This window comes from Hemiscyllium ocellatum, chromosome 11 (assembly GCF_020745735.1).
Source record: "Hemiscyllium ocellatum isolate sHemOce1 chromosome 11, sHemOce1.pat.X.cur, whole genome shotgun sequence".
Taxonomy (NCBI): domain Eukaryota; kingdom Metazoa; phylum Chordata; class Chondrichthyes; order Orectolobiformes; family Hemiscylliidae; genus Hemiscyllium; species Hemiscyllium ocellatum.
Window position 1 is genome coordinate 90,429,109 of NC_083411.1, and position 23,361 is coordinate 90,452,469.

Below are 23,361 nucleotides of genomic sequence, written 5' to 3' on the forward strand. Positions count from 1 at the left end.
TGTTGTGTGATTTTTAACTTTGTACACGCCAGTCCAACACCAGCCTCTCCAAATCAGGACTGGAGGGAATAGGTCCATCGTGGGTGTCAGGAATTGAATTGTTGTGACCCTACCAACGTTTGTTTTTCAGGATGCATCCCATTGCATTACAGAAAATAACATTTTCCCGGGACCAGCGCCCTGGTCTATTTTTCAGCTCAAATAGAAGGGTGGAGGCGGTTCCTGCCTGGTTAGGTTGGTCACTAGATTACACGTTACACTGTAGATTCCGAACGAAAGCAAAGTGATAAGAGCCGGGGATTTTGTTTTTGTTCGTGGTGGTGATGTTCCCCTCGAGGACGTAGTCTTACTTGAATACTGGCAATCAGTTGTGGAAGGGGAAACGAATCCCCTGTCCTCCCTTATCTGTTGGAGGACTCTCTCCATCCCTAGCTCCTGTGCTGAGGCGTTGCCGCACTGCGTGTTCCATGATACAGAACCGACGGGGCGTTACCGCAAGGGTGGGGTTAGGGCCAGGCTGTTCGTTTCGACAGGCAGGATCGACATTTTTTTTATATATATATATTTGAAGAAGGGAAAGATACACACCCAGTCCCTACGCCATGAGAACAAGCTGCTGTCAGCACCAGGAAGCAGTGTGAGAGAGAGAGAGAGAGGAGTGGCAGCAACATGCACTCGGAGGTGGAGAAAGTAAGTGGCGGACCCAGCCCGTTTTTCCCCCCCACCCTGTTTGTGTTTGTAATTCCTTCCCCTTGCTCAACCTTCGCCGTTCCCGGGCAGGGTGAAGGTGGTACTCGGTGTGAGCCTCTCTTGCTGACATACACACAGAGGTTGGTGGGACGTGGGTTAGACTGCTTGCCTTACATTCAGCCGCCCTCGTCTCCTCCGCACTCACAAAGGAAGCAGGCAGACATGGTGCTGTTGAAGCACAGCACCCGCCTCCCGAGAGCAGCCCTCCCCCGTAACTAACATTACGGCTGCATTTAAATGCGGGGCTACAGCACCAGTGTTTTATATCGCTTGTGGGAATGTATTCAGTAACGTCGAGGGCGCTATTAATTGATGATTTTTTACAAATTTCCAGACACTCATTTCATATGATCACTGCAGTGCTTAGAATGCAATAATCCTTTAGTTTGTATTTAAATACAGGATGAATGTTAGGATCGAACGAGTTTGTTGCTTTTAAAAAAGTTTTTAGCACAATTCTTTCCTGTAAATTAAGTATTCACATATTTAAATGTTTTCTGTATAATTGATGTATCTTAATTTAGCTGGCATAGTTTTACACTTGAATTGATCCTTCCTTTTATGTTGACGGTTAGTTTTGTCACCACAATTTATAATTTCATGGCCGAACCTTGTTAGAATGAGTGCCGGAGAGCAGCACCAGGCATACCAGAAAATGAGGTGCCAACTAGGTAAGGCTAGTTGCGATCTCACAACAAACCATTTGGATCAAAGCTCTGTAGACATCCTTAAATTAAATGATGGGCAGTTAAACAATTAAGGTAAACACCAAGCTCCATGAATATCTCTATCTTCAATGATAGCAGAGCCCAGTGAAAGACGAGGCATTTGCAACTGCCTTCAGCGAAAAGATCCAGTGAATGATCCACCACTGCTCAGCCTAGAAACCATCACAATTAGAGAAGCAGCCTTCATACAATTTAATTATCCTGTGTGTTGTGCTGTGTTCAGCTATTTTCTAATACAATATCAATCGAATCCTACCAGTTATCACTATCAGCCTCCTGGAACATCAGCAAAGTGATGGCAGCTGTTTCAGCCCGGGCCAAACCCCCTCAATATGTTTAAGATAGTCATAGAGATGTTCAGCATGGAAACAGACCCTTCAGTCCAACTCGTCCATGCTGACCAGATATCCTAACCTAATGTTATCCCATTTGCCAGCACTTGCCCCATATCCCTCCAAACCCTTCCTATTCATATACCCATCCAGATGCCTTTTAAATGCTGCAATTGTACTAACCTTCACCACTTCCTCTGATAGCTCATTCCGTACATGTACCACCCTCTGTGTGAAAAAATTGCCCCTTAGGTCCCTTTTATATCTTTCCCCTCTCACCCTAAATCTATGCCCTCTAGTTCTGGACTCCCCCACCCCAGGGGAGTCTATTTATCCTATTCATGCCCCTCATGATTTTATAAACCTCTATAAGGGCACCCCTCAGTCCTTGACACCCTGGGGAAAACAACCCCAGCTGATACAGCGTCTCCCTATAGCTCAAATCCTCTAACCCTGGCAACATCCTTGTAAATCTTTTCTGAACCCTTTCAAGTTTCATAACATTTTTCTGATTGAAAGGAGACCAGAATTGCACGCAATATTCCAAAAGTGGCTTAACGAATGTCTGTACAGCTGCACCATGACCTCCCAACTCCGCTCCTCAATGCTCTGACGAATAAAGGAAAGCACACCAAATACTGCCTTCACTATCCTATCTACTTGCGACTGTTCTTTGAAGGAGCTATGAACCTGCACTCCAAGGTCTCTTTGTTCAGCAACACTCCCTAATACCTTACCATTAAATATATAAGTCCTGCTCTGATTTGCTTTTCCAAAATGCAGCACCTTGCATTTATCTAAATTAAACTCCATCTGCCACTCCTCAGTCCATTGGCCCATCTGATCAAGATCCTGTAGTACTCTGAAGTAACCACCTTCACAGTCCACTACACCTCCAATTTTGGTGTCATCTGCAAACGTACTAACTATACCTCCTATGTTCATATCTAAATCATTTATATAAATGATGAAAAGTAGTGGACCCAGCATCGATCCTTGTGGCACTCCACTGGTCACAGGCCTCCAGTCTGAAAGCAACCTTCCATCACCACCTTCTGTCTTTTACTTTTTAATCCAGTTCTGTATCCAAATGGCTAGTTCTTCCTGTATTCTATGAGATCTGACCTTGCTAACCAGTCTCCCATGGTCTGGACTCTTAAATTTTTCTTATTTTAAGGGTAAGTGCACATGTTGCATTCCAGATGCAATTTGACTTGTCAAACTACCAGACTTCAAGAAAGCACACTTTATTCACACACTATAGTCGAAATACAACAAAAGAAAGAATGAAAATAAAATTGACTTAGTTGTAACTTTATTGAAGTCCATAACAAAATAATCAATAGAGTAACTGTTCTAATTATCTGTTCTCGGTAACATCCCATAAACACATGCCTGAGAAAGGCAAGTTCAGAAAAACAGATTGATCTTGTATGAAACACCAATCCAGCCGGAGAGCATCAAAAGGAAACACTTGAGAAAGAGATGTACTGCAGCTTCCAAATGCAAATTCAAGACCCCAGCAATAACTACTACTGAAATGAAAAATTCTGGTTCTGTGGGTGTTTGACCACACCCAAACAAGCTGCTTCTATTGTTCCAACTTTAAAATAAAACCAAGACCTCTCAAACTACTTACTCTTGTGGCTCTGTCAACTGCTTAGCACCTCTGCCTTAAAACCTCTCTTCAAAAAAAACATAGTACATAGAGTCATAACCCTTTGGTTCATATTGTCTATGCCAACCAGATATCCTAAACTAATCTAGTCCCATTTGCCTGCACTTAGCCTATATCCCTCTAAACTGTTCATAATCATTTACCCATCCAGATATGTTTTACATGTTGTAATTGTACAAACCTCCACCAATTCTCTGGCAGCTCATTCCATACGCTGTGTGAAAAAGTTGCCCCTTCGGTCCCTTTTAAATTTTTCCCCTCACACCCTAAACCTATGCCCTCTAGTTCTACAATCCTCCACCCCAAGAAAAAAAGACCTTTGTTTATTTACTTTATCCTTGCCAGTCATGAGTTTATATACCCCTGAGGGTCATTCCTCAGCCTCATGACTTTAAAATGCTGTTGCCTTCTTGGGACCAAGCTCAAAGATATAATTGAACAGCTGCAAGGGCATTCTGAAGGAGATGGCAATAAATCAGTGATCATAGTTCACATAGGGAACAACAAAAAAGGTAGAAAGAGGGATGAGATCCTGCGACAAGAATTTTGGTAGCGAGTTAGCAGATTAAAAACCAGGAGCTCAAAGGGTTGTAGTCTTCGGCTTACACACGATGCTAGTCCGAATAGGAATAGGCCATGAACAATGAAGTTCATGGCTGAACAGTTGGACAGGGATGGCTTTATAATCCTGGGTCACTGGACCCATTTGTGGAGAAGGTGGGGCCCATGCATGCCGGATAAGTTGCACCTCCATTGGCGTGGGACAAATATCCTTGCAGGAGGGTTTGAAAGATTTTTTTTAGGTGAGGTTTTGTTGGGTTGGGGGAGTGGTGTAGAAGATTAGTGAATGACACAATTTTGGTCAAACTTTCAAATCTCTTAAAGCCATTGTATCATCACAAAGGATCCATCGAAAGTTCTCTCACATAATACCTACTCTACCTACCTAAACTGCTCGCTTGTGTTTGGTTTGGATTTTGCCAAGAATCTTTACTGCCTAGACATCACAGCAACACTTACTTGAGGATGGCATCAAGAAGTCTTTGTAAAATTGAAGTTGATGGAAATTGGGGTCTATCTGCCCAATGTTTGAAGTCATGCCTAGCATGAATAAAGTTTGTTGGGAATGAACCATCTCAGTCCAAAGATCATGCAGTGGGAATTCATCAGGATTGTATTCTCGGTACAAGCATCATCTACCTCTAGATCAATGATCTTGATCCTATCACAAAGGGAAAAGTGAGAGTCTTCACTGATTGAATAGTTTTCAGCTCCACTTACAATCCATCATTTAATGAAGCCCACTTTATCTGCCTGGAGAAAGACCTGGGCATCGTTCTGACATGAGCTGAAGTATAGCATCAATGTTGTTTGTCCCTCAGATACTGGATGGTGATTATCTCCATTTTCCATTGATATTTATCTGTATTATAATCATAGGATTCCCTCATCATTAACCCAAGTGTTAACTGGATGTACCAGTACCATATATTGTGTTACTGGCTGCAAGATCAGGTCAGAGGCTTAGTATTCAGTTAAAATTACACTACACCAGGTTCTCATCCAGCAGACTTATTTGGAAGCACTAGCTTTCAAAGTGCTGCTTCTTTGTTCTGGTATTCAGTGTGAGTGATGCATCTGAAAACTATTTCTCCATCTGACAGTCACAAATCACTTGCCTGGATGTGTTCTGTTTTGTTGTGTTAATGGTCAAACATTGTTTAATCTCCCAAAGTAAGGCCAAGAGTCCATTGCACATCTTGTAGTAACTCTATTTGCAGCTTCATCTATACACCTATTTATCTTCACACTATATAAAGCTTATGCCGTCTTCCAGCTGTCATGACTTAACTGCAACCTTTACTTCCTCATCATCATTTTGAATGCTCTGATTCAAAGTCTGTTACCCTACAAGTGCAACAATCCTCAAGAAGCTCAACATCTTCCATGACAAAATTGTCCAATTGATCAGCATCCTCTGCTTCCTCATCTGAAATCTCTACCCACCATACTGCCTGTAGTGCATATCATCTACAGGTTCACTGCAGCAAGTTGTGACACATTCCAAACCTGTGACTTCTGCAGACTAGGAACACAAGCTTATGAGATATATGGAGACCATCTCCTCCATCACCTGCAAGTCATTTTCCATGTCATTCACCATCTGATTTGTATATGCATCACAACCCCTTCTGCATTTCTAGGTCAAAATCTTGGAGCTCATTTCCCAACAGCACCTTGGCCGTATCCGCAGTAGTTCAGTATTTCAAGAAGGCAGCTTGTCACTAACTCCCCATGGTTGTTTGGAGTTGGCAATAAATAAGTGTTGCTCATCATAATTATTTAAAAAAAAAGGATGTAGAGGATTTAAAGAGAATCTGCATAGTTAAGAAATGGAATTGTAGTAATCATTAAATACAATAACAATTTGCAATTATGTTGTAATGGCTCTGAAAGTGTCAGATCACTGTTCTTGAAAGACTAGCCTGGATTAGGAGCTGAAAAAAATATAAACAATGTTGGAGTGATCAACTAGCACAACATGCATACAACATTCATAGTTACATTTGATACCAATTAAAAAATAAGTCCTCATTTTGAGCAGTGGAGAGTTTATTCCTTATGCTCAGAGGATGGAAATCTTGCTTTGTAAGTTGGGGGTTACATTTCAATTGAGTAGAAGGGCTTATGCCCGAAACGTCGATTCTCCTGTTTCTTGGATGCTGCCTGACCTGCTGCACATTTCCAGCAACAAATTTTCAGCTCTGATCTCCAGCATCTGCAGTCCTCACTTTCTCCTCCGGTTACATTTCCATTGGCTTGTTTGTTTGTTCCTATAGAACTGTAAAACAATGTTTGAAGCTTCCTAATGGATATGTTATATGGAACAAAAGATTGAAAGACTCATTGGCTACAATTTCCAGTCCTTGTGCACAGCAGTGCCTGTTTCAAGCTCAAGAATGAGGGCAGTAGGTGTAATTGACATACATTGCATGGATAATCTATTATTTGTGTTGCTCCCTAAAACATTTGTCCAAATGCTGCAAATCATTTAGACCCATGTGAAAGAGCCTACAACACAAGTTTCTACATTTACTAAATGCTAAATAATGTCCCAGTTTACTACCTGAAAGTCCTGACCCCTTTGTAATTGCTAGGTTTATACTATTCTTTTCACTTGCTGTAATATCCCCCACTCAAGGCACAACCCCTTATTACACTTGGCAGTAATTTCCCCCAGGATTAATTGAGGACTGCAGATGCTGGAGAGTCAGAGTCAAAAAATGTGGCGCTGGAAAAGCACAGCAGGCCAGGCAGAATCTGAGCAGCAGGAGAGTTGATTTTTCTGGCCTAATCCCTTTTATCAGTAATGTGGAGGGGGAACAGATCTGAGAGATAAATAGGGGTGTGCGGTTGGGACTGGGTAACAGGTGGATGCAGGTGGGGGTGATAGGTCAGAGGGGAGGGTGGAGCAGATAGATGGGAAGGTAGGACAGGCATTGAAGGCAGTGCCAAGATGGAGGGTTGGATCTGGGATGAGGTGGGGGAAGGGGAGATTTAGGATGTGGTGAAGTTGATATCGATGCTGTGTGGTTGAAGGGTCCCAAGGCAGAAGATGAGGTGTACTTCCTCCAATTGTCGGGTGGCTTGGATTTGGCGATGGAGAAGGCCCATGACTTGCATGTCCTTGGGGGGGGGGGGGGGGGGGGGGGGGGGGCGGAGTTGAAGTGGTCGGCTACAGGGCGGGGTGGTAATATTCCCCAGTCCTATCACGCCCCCTTGTTTAAGAAGGATTAGAAAATTGTGGAAATAGTCTCACGTGACTTGCATCCTTACTTCCCTTTGTAACCTAGAAAAGCATGTCACTTTTACACTGTAGACTTCCATCATTTTAGGTGCATCCTGTTTAGTTTTATCCTGTTGAATATTGCTGCCACATACTCACTTTGGTGTTTCTATTGGCAGCATCACTTCTCATGAAGGCAAATGCAAAGTTCACATATTGTAACTCAGCTATGCCTACTGATTCCACAGATTCTGTTTTTGCTTTCCACCCTTTTTATAATTAGCCCTTTACTGTTTATAAAAGATTTGGATTCCATTTTAGTCACTAATTTATGGTTATTTTCTCTTTGCTGTTCTTGTTGCTGCCTTTTAGTTCTCCTCTGTATTTCAATGCTCTATTTGGTCGTCTTAGAGTCATAGAGATGTACAGCATGGACACAGACCCTTCGGTTCAACCTGTCCATGCCAACCAGATATCCCAACCAATCTAGTCCCACCTGCCAGCACCTGGCCCATATCCCTCCAAGCCCTTCCCATTCATATACCCATCCAGATGCTTTATAAATGTTGCAATTGTACCAGTCTCCACCACATCCCCTGGCAGCTCATTCCATACACGTACCAACCTCTGCGTTAAAAAGTTGCTCCTTAGGTCTCTTTTATATCTTTCCCCTCTCTCCCTAAACCTATGCCCTCTAGTTCTGGACTCCCCGATCCCAGGGAAAAGACATTGCCTATTTATCCTATCCATGCCCCTCATAATTTTGTAAACCTCAATAGGGTCACCCCTCAGCCTCCGATGCTCCAGGGAAAATAGCAGCCTGTTCAGCCTCTCCCTGTAGCTCAGATCCTCCAACTCTGGCAACATCCTTATAAATCTTGTCTGAACCCTTTCAAGTTTCACAACATCTTTCTGATAGGAAGGAGACCAGAATTGCATGCAATGTTCCAACAGTGGCCTGACCAATGTCCTGTACAGCCGAAACATGACCTCCCAACTCCTATACTCAATACTCTGACCAATAAAGGAAAGCGTACCAAATGCCTTCTTCACTATCCTATCTACCTGCGACTCCACTTTCAAGGAGCTATGAACCAGCATTCCAAGGTCTCTGTTCAGCAACACTCCCAGGACCTTACCATTAAGCGTATAAGTTCTGCTAAGATTTGCTTTCCCAAAATACGGCACCTCATATTTATCTGAATTAAACTCCATCTGCTACTTCTCAGCTCACTGGCCCATCTGGTCCAGATCCTGTTGTAATCTGAGGTAACCCTCTTCGCTGTCCACTACACCTCCAATTTTGGTGTCATCTACAAACTTACTAACTGTACCTCTTATGCTCACATCCAAATCATTTATGTAAATGACAAAAAGTAGAGGGCCCAGCACTGATCCTTGTGGCATTCCACTGGTCACAGGCCTCCAGTCTGAAAAACAACCCTCCACCACTACCCTCTGTCTTCTACCTTTGAGCCAGTTCTGTATCCAAATGGCTAGTTCTCCCTGTATTCCATGAGATCTAACCTTGCTAATTAGTCTCTCATGGGGAACCTTGTTGAACGCCTTACTGAAGTCCATGTAGATCAGATCTACTGCTCTGCCCTCATCAATCTTCTTTGTTACTTCTTCAAAAACTCAATCAAGTTTGTGAGACATGTTTTCCCACGGAAAAAGCCATGTTGACTATCCTGAATCAGTCCTTGCCTTTCCAAATACATGTACATCCTGTCCCTCCGGATTCCTTCCAACAACTTGCTCACCACCGAGGTCAGGCTCACCAGTCTATAGTTCCCTGGCTTGTCTTTACCGCCCTTCTTAAACAGTGGCACCACGTTTGCCAACCTCCAGTCTTCCGGCACCTCACCTGTGACTATCGATGATACAAATATCTCAGCAAGAGGTCCAGCAATCACTTTTCTCTAGCTTCCCACAGAGTTCTCGGGTACACCTGATCAGGTCCTGGAGATTTATCCACTTTTAGCCGTTTTAAGACATCCAGCACTTCCTCCTCTGTAATCTGGACATTTTGCAAGATGTCACCATCTATTTCCCGGCAGTCTATATCTTCCATATCCTTTTCCACAGTTGTCTTTGCTGTGATCATATGTCTCCTTTTTCTACTTAATTTTACTTGATATCTTTAAGCAGGGATAAAGACCAATCACCCAGAAAGCTAATTTAGATGCCCTTCCTTTCTTCACGGGAATAAGTCTATTGTGTAGCTAAATTTCTTTTTGAATGGCTCCCATTGGTCAGTTACTGTTTTGCCTCCTAATTTCTGATTCCAATTCAGCAGTTCCAGATCCCTTTTCAAATGACTAAAACTAGCTCTCCTTCAGTTAAGAATGTCTGCACTTGATTGCACATTGTTGTTTACATAACTATTCTAAACCTACTGTTATTATGATCGATGTTTCCAAAGTGCTGCCTCATGAAAACATGGCGCCATTTCATTCATCAGATCTTGATCTAGCAATGATTACTTTTTGAAGTAGACTGTACAGTAATCAAAAAAGTTTGAGTGTACATATTTCAGGAATTCCTTCCCCACCTACTCCTCTATGCTGTTACTACCCCTATCCAAATCACCTTAATTGAAGTCCCTGCTTGCCACGATTTCATAATTCTTGCATCTTTCTGAAATTTGCATGCAACTTTATTCCTCACATATGTTGACCATATATCCAGACTTTTAGACAATAGTTTAGTCACAAAGAACATCCTGTGTGATTGTGACTATCTTTGCTCATCCATCTCAACCTATCTGCTGCCTTTCACACAGTTAGACCACACTCTCTCCTAATATGTTCCCAGTTGGGACTACACTTAGAACATAGAACATAGAACATAGAAGGATACAGCGCAGTACAGGCCCTTCGGCCCTCGATGTTGCGCCGACCGAATCCTACCTAACCTATACTAGCCCAATAACTTCCAAATGCCTATCCAATGCCCGCTTAAATGACCATAAAGAAGGAGAGTTCACCACTGATACGGGCAGGGCATTCCATGAACTCACAACCCGCTGTGTGAAGAATCTACCCCTAACATCTGTCCTATACCTACCACCCCTTAATTTAAAGCTATGTCCCCTAGTAACACCTGACTCCATTAGCGGTAATTCCACTCTGTTCTTTCTTGTTGCAATGAGAGAATCACCATCAAAGGCCTCTCTTGTCTTAACTGCAGTCTGGTATTCTCCAAGGACCTATCCTTGGTATCCTCTTTGTTCTCATCTACTTGCAGTTCCTCAGTGACATTATTTGAAAACCTGTATTGGCTAATGATACCCATCTTCATCTCGCTGCTTCTCTTGACGCATTTTGCCACAAAGTTGTCAGGCTACCTCTTAGATGTCCAGTACTGAAATACGAGAAGTTATTTCAGTTAACTGTTGGATAATCTAAAGCTATCATCTTAGACCTTCACTACAAACTGTTTTGGGATAGTTTACTGAATTAAAGACTCTATGCAAATAGATGCAGGAACAATTCATGAGCCTCATTGCTGTATGTAAGAGCTGTATGTTCCTAATTGTTATCTGAAAAAACAAGGTGAAACACTGAAAGGCGGTGAAATGAGTTTTAAAAAACCGTAACAACCACAGCAAGTATGTAGTTGCTTCATACCAGTAACCTGGGGATGTAACAAATCTTTTCTTGCATGGAGAATGAAATATTGTAACTTAACTGACAAATGTAGTTAACAAGCACTCCAAATGCTTTATTTTAAGAAGTGATTTCAGATTGAAAAATGGTTTTGGTGACTTTCTCACATTAAAATCTTTGTGCAGATTTTAGTTATTGCTTTAGTGGAGTAATGCATTGTTTTACATGAGAGCTGTACTCACTTTCTTGTTATTGTGATTTGAGAGTTTCCAAAACCATTGTTCCCCAAAGTTTTAAAGGCAAACCCATTTTAAATAATCAGGTAGTTTCACATGAATGTAATAGATATCACACACTTTGTAGCCTGGGTTTGAAATATTTAAATAATTAAGACATTTTTACTTAATATAAGTAAGCACTCCTCACTTTAAAATTCAAATAAATGTTAAAATAAAAGAGGAAATTCTGGAAATGTACAGGAGCTCAGACAGCATCATTGGAGAGAAAAGAGGTAACACCTCACCTTGATGACTGTTGAAAACTATGTTGAATTTGTTTAAATAGACAACTTGTTTTGTGTTGCCTTTTGTTTGAACACTACTATATCTAATAATGAAGCGTAACAGTTATGGCATTTTTGTATTTTAGAGATATCTTTGTTCCATCTGAATAGCTGTATGACAGACAAACATTAATTATATTTGTGCTTGTGTTGTGGAGAAAATAAACTATTTTGGTAGAAAACTGACATGGGAATTATTGTACTGATGAGAACAGGTAGTTTTCTCTCACAGGTAGTGGACCTGTCCCATCTGCCAATCCAACTGCACTATCTTGCAATAGGAATACATCTGGCTGAAACTTGTAACAAAAGGTGAAATACGCCGTTTTTCCTACAGTCTTTGGGCTTTGACGGAATTGTTCCTACTTTTAACACTTGGGCTTATTTGAAGAATCATTCTTGATTCACTTAATTGTGATCCCAATGATAAAAGTGTATAATTGGAATAGAGGTCTCTATAAATTTATGCTTCTTGATTCAGTGTAGCAGATAACAGCTGTTAGTATGTTGCTGATAAAGACATTTGTTAAGTCTAGATACTGCTGGGGTGCATTTATTCTTTGCATCTAAATCTCTTTACAGTTTGTTACACCAGTTATATTGTCAACTTTACATTGGCAAAATTGATATGTGAATGTATTTGGGGTCATAATACCCCAATTATATTGGTAGTGGATATTCTACATTAGATGTTTATTCTAAAATTGGATTTTAAATCTATAGATTATAGGTTTTTTTCTGACCTTCTGTGCTTTGTGCAGATAAACGACACTGTGGTATGTGCAATATCTTAGATTGAGCATCTGCATTAACATTAATAAAATGTTTTGTGGTAGTGCACCCCTGAGTTAAGTGACTGAAATTGCTGTAGTGCACAACAAGTGAGCTGCATTTTGTGTTCCGCTAAATCTTTCAGAGCATACCTATGGATAATCAACATGTTTCCAAGTTTGCTACTCAGTTAGTGATGAGCAATGCACTGGTTGATCTCAGCTGAGGTCAGTGATCTTGGTATTACTTCTGCATTGGTGGCTCTTGATCTAAGGAATAAGCAAAATCATCTGGAGTTCCTGATTCTCTAGCCTGGATAATGAGTGATGATAAGATTTATGCTGTTTACAAGATATTCTCCTTTATTCTCATGATTATTGCTAATGGATGGCACATTCAGCCAGCATAGTTTGTTGTGTTTGGGCTGGATGTGGAGAGAAAATAAATTGTCACTTTGTTCTTGTTAAGTGCTTCCCAGCCATTTTCTCGCTGTAACCTCATCTTGAGGCTTGAAAATTGCACCCCTCCCCCACCACCACCACCTGTGAAAAATACAAGAGTGGGGTTAGGCAGCTAAGAGAGTGGGAGCCTCTTAGTGCAGGAATACTTTTACTATAACTCAGTTGAACCTTCAAGTGACCCATTGCTGTCTCCAAATTGGGACCACACAATGCCATCTTGTGAGCACACTTGATGTCTCGATGCCCTATTTAAGTGGACCCTGGTCTAACCAACTGTCTGTGGAAGTCCCTTTTCTGATTTACAGACTATTTGGATTCGCATACTCTCAATTGTTGCTGCAAATTCCAGTGGCACAGTGGTTAGTACTGCTGCCTCACAGTGCCAGAGACCTGGGTTCAACTCCCGTCTCGGAGAACTGTCTGTGTGGAGTTTGCACATTCTCCCCATGTCTGTGTGGGTTTCCTCCCACAGTCAAAAAAAGTGCAGGTTAGGTGAATTGGCTATGCTAAATTGCCTGTAGTGTTAGGTGAATGGTCTGGGTGGGTTGCTGTTTGGACTTGTTGGGCCGAAGGGCCTGTTTCCACACTGTAAGTAATCTAATCTAATCTACTAAGTATGAATTCCAATAAATTACTATCCATTAAATGAACACATCACCCTGTTCACTTCAGAATCAAACTAGTTTATGTAGGGCTGCTTGATCAGTTTTTGATGACTCTGACTGGAAAATGAGGTTGTGCGAGGACAGAATCGGGCACGAATGGATCATCTCCCAATAGTAATTAGTATGCTGACAAAAGTTGTCAGGGGGGCATAACAAATGACCATTAAGCTGAGGTAGACACCTCTCTATTGGTTTGTCACGTTGCTGATACCTTGTGTGAGAAAAGGAGAGAAAATTAGAAAAGGAGTTGTGTAAGTCTTTTTCCAATGATAATACTGAAAAAATCCGAGGAAGGATTATTTTTATTTTGGTGGAACAGAGCATTAAGATTGAGTAAACAAAAAGGCTGATTGTGAAAGATAAAATACAGTAAAGACGATTGCATTTAAAACCTGATGCTGTAACCTTGAGTATATGCTGTGTGTGTGCACGCACAAAGGGGTCATCTCCAAAATTTCATATCACTGCACATTTTAAGCTGTAATGGGATTTAACTTCCCTTTTCCCAGGAACAGTGACCTAGTATTTGTCTAATTGCAGTGCATATATAGGGGATTTTGAGCTGTTTAGCAAAAACTGGTTTTATATTGGGACAAATAAATGTGTAAAAGTGGCTTAAATCTTGGTAGGAAAATTCTAACTTGAGCTTTGGTTTATTTGGTCGGGATGTTTTTGTGCCAAATTTGCAGTAAATCACAAGTCCCCTCTTTTAAACCATTGCTGATTCTGGGTATCTGGTGTAGTTTGGAGCAGAGGGCGTATGTACTGGACTCTAGCCTGGACAGATAAGTCCCACCCACTGACCAGCAGTGCAATAAAGTGTGTCATGTGACTGCTGACGAAGGTTGACAAGTGCAGTGGGCGGAAGAATAGGTTAGGCAGAGAATCAGCAATGTAAGAAGTTTCCTCTCTTAAAAAATACATTGCAAGACCCTGTAGAAAATCAGGTCAGTTGATGCTCCACGCTTGTTTGTGAATAGCCTTGTGTTTTAATACTTTTCTTTACATCAAATGAAGACACATGGGGGGAAAGAAACTTTTAAGATGCTGAGAATGAGCAGGAGTAACGTTTGTGCTAGGCCTGTAAAGCAAGGCAACTCCAGGAAATGATGCAGCCTTCACTAAGCTCTAATAGCGTGCTTCTAATGTGTCCCAGTAACAAAATTACTTCCAAGTTTAACTTTATCTCTCTCCATATTCTCTCTTCCTATTTTCCAGTCACAAGCTTAGCAAATATTTTTTGATCTTAAATGTGTTGTTTCTTTTCATGCTGTTGTCTCCGTCTGTCAATGTTTTTTTTTGGCCATAAGTACTGTTGCTGTGCTTGTTGAGTGAATTGGTTTACTCTCGTTTTTGTGAGCAAACTAACTATACAGGAGAGTCAGAGCTTTTCTCCTCCCCCACTACACTGAAGCATAATGTTGGACCCTGTTAAGTATCTACTGGGCCACCTCCGGTCTCTGACATTTTAGAACTGTGCTTAGTTTCTTGTCATTCTACTCTCATAGCTCTATGTATGATTAAGGAATTTATGGAGCATATTTTGGGATTGCAGCAATGATATATTAAACGCTGCACAATTTCTAGCTGCATGTTTTGGCTGGCATTAACAGCCCTTGCACACCAGCATTATAATTGGTAATATATAAATTTGACAGAAAGGAGATCAAATGCAAAATGTTGCTTTTCTGGATAGGAATCTGACGCTGCCCATAACTAGTGGACATTAAAGATAAATGTACAGATTTATTCCAGCAGCTGGGTTATTTTTTGAAAGAGGAAGTGAGGTACTTGTTGCCTACAATTCCCTAAAATGGGTCTGCAGTTAGTCTCCCCTTTTGAGTTCTCTGCAAATGGAAGTGGATGGAAAAAAGCATTCAAATAATCCTGGGGTGAATTGCCTTTCATCATATTTAGAGAGCTAAATACACCGAGTGAAAGAAAGACCCCCTCTGTTTTCAAGATAATTTAAAACATTTTGTATCAGGTGAATTAGTTTGACTACTGTATTTTTACTTTAATCAACTTGTTTAAACATGTTATGACACACCTCCAAAGTAGCCGGGACATGAATCCAGACCTTCTGGCCCAAGTTGGAGCAGACAATGGCCTAGCAAACAATGGGAAGACTACTTAATTTATCTTTAGTTGTAGTGGGTGGTTGATACATGCTGAGCAGTACAATCACTCTGTTCTTTGAATAAATGCCAGTTGTGAGTTGGTTTTGTGGTAAAGATTGTGATGGGGTAATGTTTTATCAAAGATTGGGTATCTCTGAGAATGCAGCGCTTCCTGTGAGTCCAGATTTCGTGTGTCAGTGCCTGGGATAGCGTTTGAATCCAAAACCATAGTGTCAAGCAAACACTTGTGTGGGAATGGTTGTAGAAAATTGGATTCAGTTTAGAGATCCAACAGGGAGGCAAAGGATGGAGTTGTGCTATCAGTGGCATTGGAGTTGTGGATTACATTCACCAGTGGGGTAGAACTTACCTGACGTCCAAGGAGGAGGTCAGGGGAATATAGGGATAAACTGTAAAACTGCACTTGCCTGTCTTGTCTGTTCCTGAGATAGGAAACTTTGTTTAATATTCTGACATTTAAGCAGTTGGACTAGGTGAATCAGATGTTCCAACAGCCTCATCCATTTTATTTCAGCTGAGCATTGACCCTTGGGAACTACCTCAGATTCCATGAGAGAACACCTTAAACTTACCAATGGAGTTAACATAGACTGCCGTTTGATAGTGTTCCAAGCCTCACTACTCGTTGTGTGTAGAAGTGCTTTCTAACAACTGTCCTGAATGGACTGACCCAACTTTTTAGACTATGTCCCAGGTTGCAGAATCTTCGGAAACAGTGAAAATCATTTATCGTTCTCTACCCTGTTTTTCCCTATTAATATCCTGACAACTTCGATTAGATCGTCCCTTAATGTTCTAAATTCTGTAGAATAAAGGCCTTATTTGTCCAATCTCTCCTCATAAAGTAATCTCCTCAAATCCAGGTATCATAAGATCATAAGACATAGGAGTGGAAGTAAGGCCATTCGGCCCATCGAGTCCACTCCGCTATTCAATCATGGCTGATGGGCATTTCAATTCCACTTAACAGCATTCTCCCCGTAGCCCTTAATTCCTTTTGACATCAAGAATTTATCAATCTCTGCCTTGAAGACATTTAGCGTCCCGGCCTCCACTGCACTCTGCGGCATTGAATTCCACAGGCCCACCACTCTCTGGCTGAAGAAATATCTCCGCATTTCTGTTCTGAATTGACCCCCTCTAATTCTAAGGCTGTGTCCACGGGTCCTAGTCTCATCGCCTAACGGAAACAATTTCCTAGTGTCCACCCTTTCCAAGCCATGTATTATCTTGTAAGTTTCTATTAAATCTCCCCTTAATCTTCTAAACTCCAATGACTACAACCCAAGGATCCTCGGCCGTTCCTCGTATGTAAATCATTCCAGGAATCATCCGTGTGAAGCTCCGCTGGACATACTCCAGTGCCAGTATGTCCTTCCTGAGGTGTGGGGACCAAGATTGGACACAGTCCTCCAAATCGGGCCTAACCAGAGCTTTATAAAGTCTCAGTAGCACAACGATACTTTTATATTCCAACCCTCATCCTTATGAACTACATTGAACTCCCGCCAGGGCCAGAAATTTCTTCTTGGGGTGTAATGTGTAGATCTGCTCACTATACTCTAAGTGGGATCTAACTAAGGCTTTGTGTAAGTGCAGCATAATGTCTGTATCCTTATGCTCCAGCCTTTTAGATATGAAGACACGCATTCCATGAGACACTTTAATTATTTACTGCGTCCGTTTATGGCATTTTAAAGAGGTATGCACGTGAGCCCCCCAAATCTTGTCCGACATTCACTTATTTAACTTTGTTGTTTCTTACCAAAAAAAACCCTGATTTATCCATTTTTGGTCAAAATAAATTACCTCATACTTGCCTATGTATCTGTCTGTCACAGCTTTGCCCATTTCACCTAATCTATCAATATCCTTTTGTAATTTTATGCTGTCTCCAACACTGTCTGCAGTGCTGCCCAATTTTGTGTTGTCAGCAAATATGGACATTTTGTCTTGTTAAGCCAGTGTTCCAAGTCATTAATGACTATTGTAAATAATTGAGGCCAAAATTACGCAACATTTTTAGTGTTGTTTACTAGTAGTGGCTGGGTCCGGTTTGAGTATCATGATGTGCTGGATTGCCTTTGTGTCTGTGAAGCAGATATAGTCAGGAAAAAGATATTTCATCAAGCTTATTATCTCTTTTTTATTTCAAAATCTGCAGCTTGAAGTGTTACAACTGTGTAAAATTGTTTGTTTTTGCATGCAAGAGGAATATCAATGTTACAAATCTCAGCAGCTCCTATGGTGTGCTCAAACTCCAATCGAATGCATGACTAAATGAAAGCAGAGCTTCTATGAGTTGGAATTACTTTTCAGAGCATTCCTTTAGGTTTCATTCAAGTTTGTAAATAAAATGTTTGTACTGCTCCAACATGCAATGAAAGTACTGTTGTCAAGTGTTTTTTTTCATGCCACCTCAGTCAGGTTTTTATTTTAACAGGACAAAAGGGAACTCCTTGAGGCCATCTACATAAAAAATAGCAGTTTGGAATAATCTCCCTTATTCCATTTGTCTCCTTTTGTTTGCTGTGTGGAGATGCTCTCATGGTGGACACGACACTCTACCAGGCACTTGGTACATGTTGCTGTTGTCTGCAACTCTATCATCATTTTCACATGGAATCAAATTCAGCAGGAAAAGATTGCAAATTCATGAATAGTATGTGACTATCATCAAAGCATCTGTTTGAACCTTCATCATTCACAAAGACTGTCCATAGTTTCTGTAACTTGAGAATCAGTCACAACCTTGCATTTGGAAAGGCAAGGATTGATTGGAGTTAGGTAACGTGGCTTTGTGTGGAGTTGGTTGAGTTTTTTTTTGAAGAAGTGACAAAGAATATGGATGAAGGCAGAATGGTAGCTGTTGTCCATATGGATGTCAGCAAAGCATTCAACAAAGTTCCGCCTAGTAGACTAGTTAGCAAGGTTAGATCACAAATGGATCTGTAATCTAAGGGGAGCTGGCTAGTTGGATAGAAAGTTGGCTTGAATGTAGGAGACAGAGGGTGATGGAGGGTTGTTTTTTAGACAGTGGCCTTTGACCAGCAGTGTGCCATAAGGGTCAGTGCAATGCCTGTTGCTCTTTGTCATGTTATATAAAAGATTTTGATGTGAATGTAGGAGCTATGGTTAGTAGGTTTGCAGATGATACCAAGATTGCTGGTGGCTAATGAAGAAGGTTACCTCATAGTACAACAGGACCTTCATTGGATGGGCCAATAGGCCAAGGAATGGCAGATGGAGTTTAATTTAGATAATGTGAGGTGTTGCATTTTGGTTAGGCAAACGAGGGCAGGACATGTACAATTAATGGAAGAGCCCTGGGGAATGTTACCAAATAGCGAGACCTCAGGGTGCAAGTGCATAGTTCCTTGAAAGTGGAGTCACAGGTAGACAGGATAGTGAAGAAGACGTTTGGTATGCTTGCCTTCTTTGGTCAGTGCATTGAGCTTAGGAGTTGGGACATCATGTGGCTATACAAGATATCAGTGAAGTCACTTCTAGAATACTGTGTGCAATTCTGGTCTCCCTGCTATAGGAATAATATTGTTTACCTTGAAAGGGTTTAGGAAAAGTTTACAATAATGTTGCTGGGTTTGGAGGTTTTAAGCTATAGGGAGAGACTGAATAGGCTGGGGCAGTTTTCCTTGCAGTGTTGGAGGCTGAGAGGTGACCTTTTGTAGGGTTTATAAAATCATGAGGGACATGGATAGAGTAAATAACAAAGGTCTTTTTCCCAGGTCAGGAAGTCCAAATCTGGAGGGCATAGGTTTAAGGTGAGCGGGAAAAGATTTAAAAGGGACCTAACAGGCAACTTTTCATACAGAAGATGGTGCATGTATAGAATGAGTTGCCAGGGAAGTGTTTGAGATGGGTACAATTACAGCATTTATAAGGTATCCGATGGATACTTGAATAAGAAGGGCTTAGACTGTATGGGCCAAATGCTGGCAAGTGGGATTAGATCAGTTTAGGAATCTGGTCAGCATTGATGAATTGGATTGAAGTATTTGTTCCTGTGCTGTCTAACTCAATGATACTATTCCTGGGTGAAAATGGGTCTCAGAGAGAGGAGATTGAAAAGTAGTTCACAGCCTTGCTGTATAATGAGCCATAAAATATTCAATAATTCATGAGAAGTAGGAACCTTAAGGACAGTACTTGACACTCGCTGTTAAAAGCCTCTCTTCTCTGCAAGAAGAGCAATATTCATTAAGTGAGCAGTTGAATAACCTTATGCATAACTCACCTGAAACCATCAGGCTGCATTTTGTTTGTGTTCAGTTCATTGTCATTGTCAGCTGTTTATTAAAATGTAGATGATTTCTCAGTTGCATCTGTCTAAGTTGATCGAACATTTTTGTTTGAAGGAGACTATCCTACTTTTTTATAATTGATTATGAATTACATATATCCCTCAGTTATAAATATTGTGCAGTATTGTATGAAAGTTCTGCATCTAAAGAGTCTCTTAATGATGTTTGTAAGAAGGGGAAGGCATTGGCATAGTGGTAATGTCACTATATTATTTAATCTAGCACCAAGTTTGAATCCCATCATGGTAGATGATGGAAATTGAGCTCAGTAAAAATCTGGAATTAATGAATATCATGAAACCACTGCCAATTGCCAGGAAAACCCATTTGATTCACCACTGCCCGTAAGGGAAGGAAGTCTGCTGACAGCAATGTGATCAACTCTTACCTGTTGTCTGAAATGGCCTAAGAAGCCACTCAGTTGCAGCAATTGTGTCAAAGTGTTACAAGAAGTAATTAAGACCACTGGACATCAACCTAGGCATTAGAAATGTCAATGGCAAATACAGCCCTGTTGATCCTGCAAAGATTTCCTTATTAACATTTCAGGGGCTAGCGCCAAAATTTGGAGAGTTCTCTGACTAGCTACGATGTGCTCATACTTGTGAAATCAGACAGGTTTCCCAGACACCACCATCATCATCCATAGGGTATATCCTATCCCATTGGCAGGACAGGCCCAGCAGATATAGTGGTCCAGCCAGAAAGAGTTGCCCTGCGAATCCTCAATTGATTCTGGACCCCATGAAATTTCAGAGCATCAGGTTCAACACAGGCAGGAAACCTCCTGTTGATTATAATGTACTGTCTTCTCTCTGCTGCTGAATCAGTGTTCCATATTAAATACCACTTGGAGAAAGCAATACCAATTATAGGGTACTGAATATCCTCTGTGGAGGGGTGGGGGGGTAGGTGGTTGGTGGTGGGGAGACGAGAGAATGGTGGATTTCAATATTGACCACCAAGACTGACTCGGTAACAGTTCTACTAATTAAACTGATTGAATCTTAAAGGATGTAATTGCTTCACTGGGTCTGTGGCTGGTGGTGAGGGAACCAGCAAAAGGAAAGAACACATTTGACCTTATCCATGCCAACCTGCCTGCTGCACTTGATCGAGGGTGGCAGCGAGGAACCCGCGCAAAACCTGAGTCAATGGCAATCAGGTGGAAACTGTCTGCTGCTTGGAGTTGTATGTTGTACAAAAAGAAATGCTTGTGCTTATTGGTGGCCTGTTAAAGGATCTCCATTCTCAGACATCTCTGCAGAGTTTCCTCTGTGCACTGTCCGAGGCCCAACTGTCTTCAGCTGCATCCTAAATCACCTTTCCTCCGTGCTAAGGTTGGAAGTTGGGATGTTCGCTGGTGATTGCACAGTATTTAGCACCATTTGTGACCCCTCAGATACTGAAGCAGTTGGTGTTCAAGTGCAGTATGGCCTGGTCAATATTCAGGCTTGGGCTGAGAAATCAAAAGTAATACTCATGCAACTTGTAGGCAGTGACTATCTTCAACAGGAGATGATTTGTCATTCCTTGGCATTTAATGGCAACACCATCCCTGAAACCCCAATATCTTTGGTGTTACCATTGACCAGAAACAGAAAGTGACTAACTGTGTAAATACAATGGCTACAAGAGCAGGTCAGAGACTAGAAATCCTGTCGTAAGTAACACCCCTCCTGACTCTCCAAAGCTTTCCTGTGGTCCACAAGGCACCAGTCGGGGGTATGGTGGAATATTCCCCACTTGCCTGCATGAGTGCAGCTCCAACAATACTCAAGAAGCTTGGTACCATCCCGGACAAAGCAGCCTGCTTGATTGGCACCAGTCCACCACCTTCAATAACCACTCCCTCCACCACCAACATTCAGGAGCAGCAGTGTTCGGCTGTAGAGAAATTCACCAAACCACCTTAGACTCCACCCTCTGAATTGGAAGGATGATGGCACCAAATATCTGGGAACATCACCACCTGCAGGTTTCCCTCCAAGCCACTCACCATCCTGACTTGGAACTGTATCACCATCCCTTTAGTGTCACCAGGGCAAAACCCTGGAATTCCCTCCCTAATGCTATTGTATGTCTCCCCGACGAACATAAACTGCAGTAGGTTCAAGAAAACAGTTTGCCATCACCTTTCTCGAGGACAAATAGGCAAGGGCAATAAATGATGTTCAACTGGCAACACTTGTGTTCCTTTTGGGGGGGGTTGGTGCGGAAAGCAAACTGGCCCTTAAAGAGATGGTTTGTTTCTTTCCGTACAAGATAACTCGCCCATTCTTTTGTGAACGTGTGGTGTCTCCTCTTGGTTCACAACAAGCAATGTTCCCAACAAATAATACAAGCCCTGTTTAATAAACAGCCATTGTTTCATGGACCTCCAAAAGTCTCGCTAGAAACCATTTCGAGATCCACTGTCCTAGATTACCTTTTTTAGTATGCTTCCTCAATAATTGTGACCCTCCAGTTTGTAATTTGCGTGGGGTTTTGGATCAATTCATATTGAGCATATGAAGTTTCTTCTTCACAATGGACCGTTTTTCTTATTTTGCACAGCATTTTTCCAGGTATCACATTTGAAGAACTTTTAGTGTCCACTGTTTCTTGTCCATATTGCTTTTGTGTTTGAAATCCCACAATCTCCGATAAACCTTATCATTTGCATTTCACCTGTAATTTATTAAACATGCCTGCCCAATGTCACATTTGGTTAATTGTGTGCAATTTATGCTGGGTAACTGGCTCTACCAATGAAGAGCCTTCCTTTTAATGCTCTCTCTATATACCCTGTCTTAATGAGTTGTGTTTTCCAGAAAATGTTCAAACCTACTATATAAAAGGATAAAAGCATGAAAAATGCAATTTCTGTGCAGGTCTTAGAGAGAAATTCTACTCACAATGAAGTAAATTAGATCATATTGACATTCAGGCTGTCCGGCAACTATTTGAAATGCTCTTGCTCAGAACATTGTGGATTTCCACCAATTATCTTGCTTAGATAAACAAGCCAGATATAACAGAAGGTTGCACATTCAATCTGTCTTTATGCTGCGTTGGCTGACCTTGCCCAGGGTGCTAAAATTGGTCTTTGAATCTAAGCACACTGGAAGATGAAGCCTGTGAAATTGTACACCAGCATGAAGTTACACCTTCAAGGCAGCAGAAAGGTTAAGGGGAGGGGAAATGTTGTTGTGACAGTTTACATATAACTTTAATTGTGTCTTTCTAAAGGCCGTGGCACATTCTGGGAAATGGTTCCAGCATTGACGACTGATATTATATCCAAGTGGCCATTCTTCACATGGGAGTTGCCAGGTAGGCAAGGGATATTGATGAGGTACCTTGAGATTACAACAGGCAAATTGGTGTCCATTTTCAAAACACAATACACAGAATAGCTGCAGACAGTTTTAGATGTCAAAGGTTTACAGATTAGTTTAGTATATGTGATAATTATCAATTTTATTTTCCTGTACAATGATCAATATTAAAATGACTGCTGCAGAAATCAGACTTGTGCTAAAGATCAAGGTGCTGGTGAGATGTGGTGGGG

At 41.4% G+C, this 23,361-nt stretch overlaps 1 protein-coding gene across 8 annotated transcripts in view; it reads left to right on the plus strand.

The window, feature by feature from the left end:
• Positions 1–543: 543 nt before the first annotated feature.
• The window catches only part of LOC132820506 (Krueppel-like factor 8), a 176,358-nt gene continuing 153,540 nt past the window's right edge, over positions 544–23,361 (plus strand). For 2 of the 8 annotated variants that reach the window (XM_060832716.1, XM_060832720.1), the window contains exons 1-2: positions 545–690; positions 23,040–23,123. Coding sequence is in view for 3 of the 8 variants with exons in the window: in XM_060832714.1 (XP_060688697.1) it covers positions 670–690 (21 nt within the window). In the remaining 5 variants the exon portion in view is untranslated. Of the gene's footprint in view, positions 691–14,202; positions 14,293–23,039; positions 23,124–23,361 lie in introns of those variants that run through there. The other 6 variants (XM_060832713.1, XM_060832715.1, XM_060832717.1 and 3 more) reach the window with 5 other exon arrangements.